Consider the following 11,620-nt stretch of genomic DNA (forward strand, 5'->3'; position numbering starts at 1 on the left):
TTTTGCTCCATGTGTGGACTTCTAGCTATAGACTCTCTTGTCATTCTACGTGTTTTTATCCTGTGCTCTGTGGTTTCTTTCTTATTTTTGCTTTAGTTACTCATAATGGTAGTGATGACCTATACAGAAAAAAAAAGGTGTTTGATTTGCATAGAAGTTAAGTGCCTTAAAATACTTTTTCCTTTAATAATTCAATCCGATTCTAAATGAAGTATTTGGAAACATCAGCAGAGATTCAGGAGCAATGTTGCCGCATTTCCATGAGTGAAATCAAAATGCAAAAATAGTTTTTCATTTACAGATAGAAATAACAAGTAGAATGGGATGTTTTATGTTCTCAAGAGAATGAAAGAAGCTTATTAAGTTCAAGGGAGAGCTGTGATGATTTTGCTATTACTTTTGTCCAGATTCTGAGAGTTCCTAAAGCAGATCTTCTCTGCCAGTCTTGCTTGATCTCAGAAACTCCCTTCTGTCTCTCTTGCGTGTCTAGTTTCATTTTTAACATATTCCTTCCTACCAAGAGAGGTGATGAGCATACAAATTTGATTTGTATTTAGAAAGTTATATCAGGTCATACAGAGCAAATCAGTGCTTCTCTCCTTTGTCTTTCTCACTCCCCATCCAGCACATATACTTCACAAGTGCAGTGGAAACAGAATCTTATTACATTTTATACACATATTCACAAAAGAAAAGAATCTAATCTTAAAACTGCTGGGAACTTCAGGCCAGCATACTGAATTTGATGAAATAACCAGATTTTATCACAGGAATATATACACATATATTGAACAGTTTTGCAAATCATGTAATGCTTCTGTGTATTATTTAGAAGGTGTGTTTTCTATTGGTTTTAATTATTTTCTTAAAAATCCTCCTTTGCAGCTAAGTTAAGCCATGACTTAGAAGTCATTTTGTTTTGATAGGTAGGTTTATGTAGATGATCAATAAAATAATTTCACTCATGTTAACACTGTCAGAACATGAAAGAATTCAAGAAATGCCTTTGAATTAACCTAGATTTATAATGGAATTTTTCCTGATGTAGTTAAATTTAGTGGAAATTCCTTAATATTACATTGTAGTTCTTATTAGAATCATTACTCTTCATAAAGTGTGGAGAAAGGTCAAGGGAGGGCAGGGAAAGAATATGTTTAGACACAGAGAGAAGGGAAAAGTCTTATATCTGTGTTCTTTGAAAAACACTGATGAGTGATACGTATGTGCCACATGCCCTTCACACTTGAGTCATTTGCAGGTGGATGGAGCTGAGATTATGTCATAAAACACAATAGCAACTTTGACTGATGTGGACAGTATAAAAATTCTTTTTAGCCATCCTTCCTGCAGCTATAATCTGGCTCAGTGTTTTGCCTCATTATGTCTGTAGCAACTTGTAAAAGTTCAAAGTCAATGGATGAGCACTAAGTTAATGATTTTTAATGTAAGCTGGAATACATGAATTATGGAAGTTGTAGAAATTAAAGGGTTTCCTTTCTTAATTGTTAGTCATGCTTCAAATTGATTTGTGATGTTCTGAGTTGTAAGTTTACAGCAGGATTTTCCATGGAAGAGAACAGATTTCTTTGTTCTAAAACTCTTTTTGAACTAAGATGCATACGCAGTTTGGTTTCAAGTGAAACGTAAATGACTTAAACATTTCTTATTTTTCACTGAGGGAAATCTTTTGTTTGCTTAAAATGTCAAACATTTCCCATCACCTCATTCTTCAGATCAAGAATTTATGTATGGTAATCTCTCCTCATTTTGTTATATAACCTAGCATACTTCATTGGAATCCTCTCTAAAAGTACAAAAGTTACGGCTTAAAAAAATCTTTACAGTGATGTAATGTTTATAAAGTTCTTCTTTACATTTGACCTGTTAATGATAAAAATTATTATTCATCATCCTATTAAAGAAGTTGGAGTTCTTATTGCAAAAGGAATATTCAGCAGAAGAAAGGTCTTAGAGTAATTAATCACTTTGATTGAAGTGAAAATGAAAGACCAGTCTTTAACTGGCCTGCAAGTTTCCTCCTAACCAGTATATAATAGACAGTATATAATGTCTTATACTTGTAACTGTATGTCTTTTACTTTATGCTTTGGGAAAACCAAACTGCTATATTGTTTTTTCTTTGAGGACCTTTTTCATGCTGGTTTCTCTATCTAGAATTTGCCTTCCTTTCTTCTTTGCTTAGTAAGATCACCTTTTTAAGGAAACTGTCCCATAAATTGCACACCAGACCAAGTTAGGTCAGATGTCACCGCTAGCTTAGAACTCCCATAAATACTGTATGTGTATCTATATCTATTTATCTAGGTATCAGTGCACTCTTATTATTTTAGGATTGCCTCTTTGTATGTCTACTGTTCTAAAATGTAAGTTCCTTGAGAGCAGTTACTTTGTATTCTTGACTTTTTTAATCCCTGGTACTCAACACAGTGCATAATGGGTGCTGAGAAAATATTAAAGTGGTAGGTATTTGGAGCTTGCAGTAAGGAAGACAAAAAGAAAGTACCTTCAGATCTCTTTTTTCCATTTCCACTGCCACTATCGGAGAGTCATCATCATTTTACACCAGACACATTGCCTCCCAACTGGTTTTTCACTCTAATTTTTTCGCCTTTGAACTCCATCCTTAATTTGTTCTTTGCATTATAGCTGTGATTACCTTTCTAAATCTGAAATCTGATTATGGCACCCTCAGCTTTCCAATAGTCTCCAACTCCTTTTAATAGTGAATATTGATCTTTTGAGAAAGACAAAACTCTTTAATGTAGTTTCCATTGCCATCAGTGATGTCACCCTAGATTTTCCACCTCAACCTTTGCTTTCTCTTGTCATAGTCTATGCTTCAGCTCTACTGACTCCTTTCAGTTCCCAAACTTATCCACATATTATTCTCCCGGGCCTGAGTATTCTCTCCTTCCCCCTCCACCCTTGCCCCAGTTCTAATGTATAGTTTCCAAGGCTTCAGCTTCAGAACCTTCTCAGACCACTCTTGCTCCATGAGTCTGGGTTGAGTATCTCTCTTCTGTGCTCCTCTAGCATTCAATTCTTACCCATATCATAGTTCTTATCAGAATGTAATGTATTTGCCTGCTAACGTGTCTGTATCGCACATTAGATGGTAAGTTCCATCAGTGATAGCAGCAGTGACAGTGGCAGTAGCAGTAACTATTAACCACCTGTGCTTGATATATAAGCCAGGCACAGTACAAAATAAATATCACCTTATTTTACAAATGAGAAAATAAGTCAGAGATGACATGCCTCCCCAAGTCAAAGAGCTTCAGTAGCCAAACTAGGATTATAACCCAGGTCTTTCTGACCAGGCCCATATTCCTAACCACTCTGCTTTGTTGACTCCCTGAAACTATTTTACGGTTTACCTTGGCACGCTTATTGGCACATCATAGGCATTTTATAAATATAAGTTTAATGAATGAATGATTGGTAAAACCAACAGAAGGAAATAAAGACTTGAAGGTGGAGTTTGGAGTGTCAGTTAATTCATCTTTATAGCAGTGTTTGATGAGGAAAGGCTTAGTGGGTTGATGGCTTTTTAAAATTCAGAAAAGCCATAGAAGCAGTAGAGGCATGAGCCAGAAAAATTACTCTGAGGAGAAGGGTGATGGTATGGACAGAAAGATACATATGGTAAGAGGTGTTAGTTTGATGACAAATTTATTGTTAGCAAAAATGACTGATTTTCATTGCTAAAAACACATCACTTCCCTACTTAACAACATCTTGTGGATCTGATCATTATTACTAAAATAGCCAAAGAAAAGATTAATTAATTAGCAATGAAAAGTGTTAAGCTTACTTCTACTGGGTATCTCTTTATGGAACATTGGCCAAATAAAATAGTTCTACTTTGGCTACTTCCACATCTAGCCCTAATTATTCAGATTGCTAGGTAGTATTTGTGGCCATTTTTTAAGATGACTTCGTAGAATAATTAAAGAAAAAATATTTGTTAGCTAACCTGCCCATAGATAAATCAATTTACTTTTAGCCTGAATTCGGTTAATAAGCATTTCACGTGGTAATTGTTTTATGGAATTGATTTATGCTATCATCTTTCTAAAAAAGCAGATAAACTCTAAACATGAGGCTATGTTCATCCAGGAACATTTCACACTGCTGAAGATGAAGCTGATCCTCAGAGTATGACTCAGATATATGCGTTACCTGAAATTCCTCGAGATCAAAATGCTGCAGAATCATGGGAAACCTTAGAAGCGGTATGTTAAAAGTTACTTTCCTTTTGGTGGCTGTGAGGCATGAAAGTAACTTTCCTTTCTCTCTCTCTCTTTTTAAGGACTTAATTGAACTTAGCCAACTGGTCACTGATTTCTCTCTCCTAGTGAATGTAAGTATATAACTGTTTTTAACTCAGAGATATTACATTAATAGGATAAGAGGCTTTTTATCAATTGCTAGGCTTTTGATTAGAATTTTAATAGAATTTACAATTTTTAAGACTGGTATTGAGACATGGACAGAAGTCTAACTGTCCTCAAATTCCAGTTCAATTCAAAAAAATTGTATTAAGCACTTTTTATATAAAAGGTACTGTCTTAGATCCTTGGCATTGGGGTTCTGACAAGATTGGATAAAGCAATAAATGAAACTTGCTCTCTGCCTTTAAGGATTTACAGTAGGTGACCATAAGCTTGGACTCCAAAAACAGATTTCAAGCATGGTTGTTAAATGCAAAAATAAGGTATGAAAAGAAGTATCAGCTCCAAGGAAAAGCATTTAATTCCAAGGGAGGGAGGCAGAGTTGTGAGGTAGAAGCATTAAGCAAAGCGTCACAAGATAGGCAGCATTTGCTTGAGCCTTGAAAATCGAGTAAAATTTCCACAGCTGGGAAGGAAGGGTTGCATTTAAAGATATCTAAACAAAAGACATGGAGTAGAGAGCCTTTAGCCTTTCAGGAATGACAAGTATTACAGCTTAACCAAAGTATAAGGTACCATGGGCAAACTAAACCGAGAGATTGAGATCTGTTGAAGGCCATACTGAAGAATTTGAACTTTACTTTATAGGCATTAAGGAGCTAGTAGACTTTTGAGCAGATGAGAGTGATGTGGTCCAGTCTGTGCTTCAAAAAGAAGCATTGTTAGCAGTGTGAATAATGGTCTTGGGGAGGAGGAGATTATAGGCAGAAGGACTACATAGGAGTCAGTTGCAGGAGTTCAGTGAGAGCAATGGCAGTACAAGTATAAAGGTAAAGGACATCTAAGAGGTATTTCTGGGGTAGACTTAGTAGAAATTGCAGAAAGATGGAAGAGTCAAAGAAAATAAACATTAAGGCTTTATCTGCATAATCCAGTAGCCAGTGATACTGTTAACATAGATTAAGGAACATAAAGTAGATATGGTGGGAAAGACAGAACATATTTTCTATATTATTTTCCTCAGTTATTCTAATTTTTCCTTTCCAGGAGTTATGAGAGAGAGAGAGTGAGTGTGTGTGTGTGGGGAGGGGTGTGTGAGTGGGTGTGTGTGTATGTGTGTGTGTGTATGTACAAATGCAAGCCTGTTTCTGCTTATGCTCTGTCTGGGTTTAGTTCGTTGTTCTTGATCAAACCATGATTTAGGGGTTGTACATCTTTAAGTTATGGTTTCCCTGACATCTGGCTTTAAATTATAAACAAGTTCCTATATCACACAATCTCAGAATTGGAATTGAAGAAGGCTTAAGAGGTCATCTAATCTAATCCTACTCTTGCCCCAACTCCTCAAATCGATGATCTTATGCCTCTTTTTGAACAATTACTGTTCAGAGATACATCCTTTCCATTTGGAAGCTCTGACTCTTGGAAGTTTTTCTTTATGTAAAGTAAACTGACCATAATAACTTTCCTCTGGTACTTTTGTCCTCTGTAACCATGTTCTGTAAAAGTTTGGTCTTTTTTCCATGTAAAAGTTTTTCAACTTACTGAGATCAACCTTATCTATTCTCACCCTAGAACAGCTCACCATATATTTTCTTCTCTAATGATTCTCTGATGTCTTCCTTCTAGAATATGATTTCTAGATCCCTAGCCTTTTCAGTACTAGCCACTTACCGTGCTTTTTTTCTAGTTTGTGGATTTTTTCTTGAAATGTAATGCTTATAATTGAATACAGTAAATTGTTTAAAGTATTTTCTTTTTTTATGCTTCTAAGTCAGAAGAAGCAAAATGTTTGAAGTTTCTGGATTAGCTATGTGTACAATCTGTTAATATATTTGCATATAAAAGGGAATGATACAATAAAAATCCCTGAATATTTGTTGTTTCTAAAATCAAGATTTATTCAATTATTGTAACTCATAATCTGATCTAATGCAGTTTGTAAAATATGTACATGTACGGTTACATAAATATGTACATTTGCCAAAAATCATTGATAAATACACATTACAATATGTGAGCTACAGTGTATTTAAATTATGCCTCAATAAAGTTGATTTTAAAAACAAACTAAATATGGACAAAGTTTTTCTCATTCAAAATGAATACATTTCCCTTCCAATGGTATAAGCATGTGAAAGGAAAATTAAGGATTAATAAGTTATATATCTGATTAGGTTATGTAAGTAGCTCCTAATCCCTAATCTAAGGAAGATTTGTGCAGAAGAACTTTGGAAATAGCCATGGCTCTGTACAAATGTCCTATTTATAATAGTTTGTTTAAGGACATGAGACAGAGTGCTATTAGGCAAAAGCTCAAAGGAGAACCCTGATTACTGTTCCCAGGGTGACTGAGTTCTCATGACCACATGGTTAAGGACTCAACAGAAACTCCATTTAGACACCAAATGACTTGGGAACGTAACTAGAGTGACCACATCCTCTCATTATCATCACATGGACATGATAGTATCTAGTCAAATTAACCGTGGATTTATGGAGTGCTTTCTGTGTGCATAGTACTGTGCTAAACTCAAGGAAGAATAGAGAATAGAATAAAAAAGAACCTATAGGACAGTCAAGATAGTTACACAACATTGTTAATGTACTTAATGTTACTGAATGTACCCTTAAAAATTGTAAATTTTATGTTATATATGTATTTTTACCACAATAAAAAAGCACTTGCAAAGTTACTGAGAGATCCAGGTGTGGTCCAAAAGATGTTAATAAATTTATCAACTAGGCACCCTGCTTTGTTTTTCTTTGACCTTTATTACTTGTGTCCTCTTCTCTTCCTATAACTGTGGAACCAGCTCTCTTTCTAGTCAAGGGGAATTTAAAGAACTCTGGGTCCTTTGCTCAGTAGCATGTCGCCCTTGCTGTTAGTCCAGTTTCATCTCTACTTTTTACCTTATTCCCTGTGGCTTTCATAATCCGGTTTTATTCCCAGTGCATAAAAACTGGGTTGTAATGAAGTATCAGATTTCTCCGTTTATTATCTGTGTGACGTTCTGGATGTTAGACAGCAGTGAGCTTTGTAAATTAATGGGAGGACTAAATGAGATATTGTCAACTATTTCACATCCCCCTTCCTACCACTGACCCACTGCATTCCTGCTTCTGTCTCTCCCTCGTTTGATTCCCTCTTTGCCTGGAATTCTACTTTTGCCACCATCGGTACCTTTGATATTTTAGTACTGTAGTTCCTGTAGTCCCTTTCCTATTGCTGAATCCCCTGATGTCAACACCGTACTTACCTACTCTGTTTATTGCATGCAATAGGCCAGTATACTCTGCCTGTATATCATCGTGTTTGTACGTTTGTTTCTGGGCTTTTCTGTGTATGATTGTATGTGAGTAAGGAATATAGATTACATACCTCTGGAGTTCAGAACCAGGATAGCTCAATGTTACATGGATTGGTCAGGATCTAAGACTAGGGCTGCCCTTGAAAGCTGGTTGGAATTTAGAGAGTGAAGAGTAAAGGGAAATACCTGGAGATTTGGCATTAGCTTCTTAAACCTGTAGCTTTCCAAACATGTTAATAAAACTGCACGACTACCAGCAAGGGAAAAACAGTTTTCATTAGTTTTGACTTCAATTGCCCAAATTGCATTCTACTTGAAAAATATTAACTTAATAAATCACTTTTTTTCCCCCAGAATCTTAGGTGCTCCTATAACTTCTCATTAAGATTGAGTTAATGTTTTTCAGGCAGATAAGGGGACCTAATTCAGTATTTTTTAAAATCCATAGATGTATTCTTAGAGTGTTTTGAGACTTCTTTTCCTTTAAAAAGGGAACACTATGAACATTACTCTAGTTTGAGAAGCACTACTATGTCCCTCATAAATGATTTAACTCACTGTTAAAGGGGTGCTGAGAACACATATGAGGAGCCAAAATATAAAATGTCAGGAAGGAAGTTTGATGGTTGTCTGATTTGGGCGGCCTGGGCAGATGCAAGCAAACATAAGTAAATCAGTAGCGAAAAGGGGAAGTTCGTAGATAGAGGCGAGGAGGCTTCTGAGCCACCATGGCTGTTAGCAGTGTGGTGTCCTTTACTGGGGCAAGGCTGTGTGTGCATGGTCTGGCCCAGTACAGAGAGCCGAGGACACAGCGGACAGCTAGTGGCCAGATTCACCTCTCAGTGGAGTATAATTTGGCATTCCATGGACAGAAATAGACAACTCTGGCACCAGTTTGCTGCCTAACTGTAGTTGTTGCGTCATTGAGTCCTCCTTACTCAAGGAATAGAACTTACGGGCAGAGTTTGAGATTCAAATCAAGCAAAATGGGGGAAGAAGAAGGCATAAAAAGAAAGTGGGCCAACTATGGATCCCAGGGTAGGGGCTGGTCTGCGCTCTGCCTTATTTCCCTGCCTATATTTAAGCAAGCTTCCTGATGTCAGTATGTCCTTACAGACGTGGACCACCGTCCAGGGTGAGACAGGCCTCAAGTACTGGCAGGCGCAGTGATGGGGAACATTACAGTTCAAATAATCAGGCTTCCTTTTGTTTTGTGGTTCTTTATCCAGTTATTCCACAAGACTTTTGTGAAACAAACACTAAAATATTTTTAAATTTCACTTTATTTTTAGAAGTCATATAGCTTCAATATCCAACCTTTTTAGAAAGGAGCATTAAAAAATATTTCCCTGAGGCCTCGAGATCACTCTTAGAGTACAGAAATGGCAGTAATCCTGGCAACCTCTACCATCTTGATAGTAGTATTTTGGGGCTGAGAGAGAGGAGAACTGTTGACTGTTTTCCCTCTACTCCTCAACTCATCAAGCTCTGGAGGTTGGTAAGAGTTCTATACCTGTGATTCATCTACTAGCATAGACTTTCAGGCAAGAATAGAAAGTGTTGGGATATTGTCCCAAGTAGAAATAATGACAGAAGTCCAGACAAGTTGGATATTATTATTGCTGGCACTTGATGCCTCTTTGGGTTAGAAAAGAAAGCTAACATGGAAGTTTTATTTCTGAGGAAAATAAAAATTGAATGAATGAGTACTGGGAGAGATTTAATGTTTTAGCCCCCTAGAATTTTCAAGCATCATAGGAAAAAGTTTAATGTATTTTTTGATAGGGAAGAAAGATGGGAATTAAGCTTTATTGAGAAGGTCAGGAAGGCTTTAAAAAAATTTCCCCTTGTGTTCTACAGACACTATCTCATTTTATCCTTACTTCATCTCTATGAGGTGTATCATTATCCTCAATTGGCAGGTGACAATACTGATGCCCAGAGAGCTTGAGTAATTTGTCCAAGGGTACGAAGTGATAGTGCTGGGATTTGAACAGGGGACATCTGACCAAAAGTTGTGCCCTTAATCCTACAGTATATATGTATCCTAGTGGTTTTTAAAGTATGAGAATCATGGACCTGCAGCATCAGCATCACTTGGGAGCTCATTAGAAGTGCAGATTCTCAGGCCCCACCCAAGCCTGCTGAATCAGAAACTCTGGAGATGGGACCCAGCAACCTGTGTTTTAGAAAGTTGTTTGAGTGATTCTGGAGCACACTCAAGTCTGAGAACCACTGTTGTATTTGCCTCTGACAGAGATGTTGGAAGAAAACTGATACAGGACTTTTTTAGGGATTGTGTTAAGAGATGTCAAGATAGTGGTGAAGAATATAGGAACGAAGAGATACCATAAAAGGTCTAACAGTGAAAAGCATGTATGTGGTGTATGAGAAGGGAAGGAATGTCATTGATACTGGTAGGAAGCAACTGTGGGAAAAATTAGCTGTGTTGTTTGGGTTTCATGTTTTCAGATGAAATGATGATTGAAATTAGAAGAGTGTGAGTTATAACTGCTTCAGTATAAACGAAGAGGTTAGTTATATAAGGGCAATCATATTTCAGGATGAAAGTTGAATTATTTCATGATCATTTGTAGAAGCTGTCTAAAGCTAGGATTAGAGAGGGATTCTCTTTTTTTCTGTGAATTAAAAAAACAAAAGGTAAATATGTTGATGTGATGGTGGTTACATGGGTTTGTACATTTGTGAGAACTAATCAAAGTATATACCCTTGAAATTGGGTGCATATTGTCATATGTAAATTCCATATAAAGTTAATTTAAAAATGGGAATGTGTTCCTGTGGCAAGCCGTGAGTTCCTGTCGCTGGAGATGTTTGAGCAGAGGCTCAGTAACCACTTGTCAGAAGCGTAGTTGTAGTGGGGCTTCACATGGCGGAGGGGAAAATTGCACTCAGTGGCCTAACCATTCCTTCCACCTAGAGATTCCATGAGTCACAGCTTCTGTTGTGTCAGCACAGGTGTTACCATTTTATGTAGAATGCTTTATTAATATATTTGATCCGAAACATTTTAACTTGTCATGATCTTAAAATATATTAAAGTGTACAGATATAAAACACAAGACAGTAAATTCATTTACTGCTCCCTACTGCATATCACAAGTGGAAAGATTTCATGGCAGATCAATATTGTATTCTTATTCCTAAAACATAATAGTTTGTATTTATTGGATCAAGGGCATTAAACTACTAAGGCAGATTTGCCTGTTTTAAGCTGAATCTTCAAAGAAGATAAGTTAGACAGGTTTTTTGGTTTGATTTTGGGTTTGTTTGGGGTTTTTTTCCCATCAAACCCAACATGACATATAAAGGCTCGCTTGGATTTTTTTCCTCCTGGAAAGTAGATTCATTTGGAGAATAATATGTTCATATGTTTGAATGAATTTTAATGTGAGATGCTTTTTCCTATAAAGGTGCCACCCTTTTCTTATCTAAAAATTAAGCCACCCTCTTTTTTTCATATGAGTGAATTTGTACTTTCGACATGGTTTATCAGATGCTATTAATGAACTGCTATTAAGACTGCAAGGCTGCAGTACACGGAGCCCTGATTACAGGAATTAAAATAGTGTGTATTGGCTGACTGCTGCTCCCCAGCAAGGAGCGCTCACTCATAATTCCTTTGCATCTAGTCTCAGCAGGAGAAGATTGACAGCATTGAAGACCATGTCAACAGTGCTGCTGTGAATGTTGAAGAGGGAACCAAAAACTTGGGGAAGGTAAGATTCTGCTCCTGCTGACAAATCAATGGTACTCTGGCTCTCAGAAATCCCTAGTATTCACCCAATTGATCTGCTCTCTTTAATGTTGAGGGAACCAGCAATTAAGAAAATAAGAAAGAAATGACACATAGGTAGTGCGAGAAATCAATGG

The 11,620-nt window shown here is 36.7% G+C and overlaps 1 protein-coding gene across 5 annotated transcripts in view; it reads left to right on the forward strand.

The window, feature by feature from the left end:
• STX17 (syntaxin 17) overlaps positions 1-11,620 on the forward strand; it is a 69,242-nt gene that overhangs the window by 36,824 nt on the left and 20,798 nt on the right. For all 5 annotated transcript variants that reach the window (XR_004319365.1, XR_004319366.1, XR_004319363.1 and 2 more), the window contains exons 5-7: positions 4,141-4,256; positions 4,334-4,384; positions 11,380-11,466. Coding sequence is in view for 1 of the 5 variants with exons in the window: in XM_032478084.1 (XP_032333975.1) it covers positions 4,141-4,256; positions 4,334-4,384; positions 11,380-11,466 (254 nt within the window). In the remaining 4 variants the exon portion in view is untranslated. The remainder of the gene's footprint in view (positions 1-4,140; positions 4,257-4,333; positions 4,385-11,379; positions 11,467-11,620) is intronic.

The sequence above is a fragment of the Camelus ferus genome, chromosome 4 (assembly GCF_009834535.1).
Source record: "Camelus ferus isolate YT-003-E chromosome 4, BCGSAC_Cfer_1.0, whole genome shotgun sequence".
Lineage (NCBI taxonomy): Eukaryota > Metazoa > Chordata > Mammalia > Artiodactyla > Camelidae > Camelus > Camelus ferus.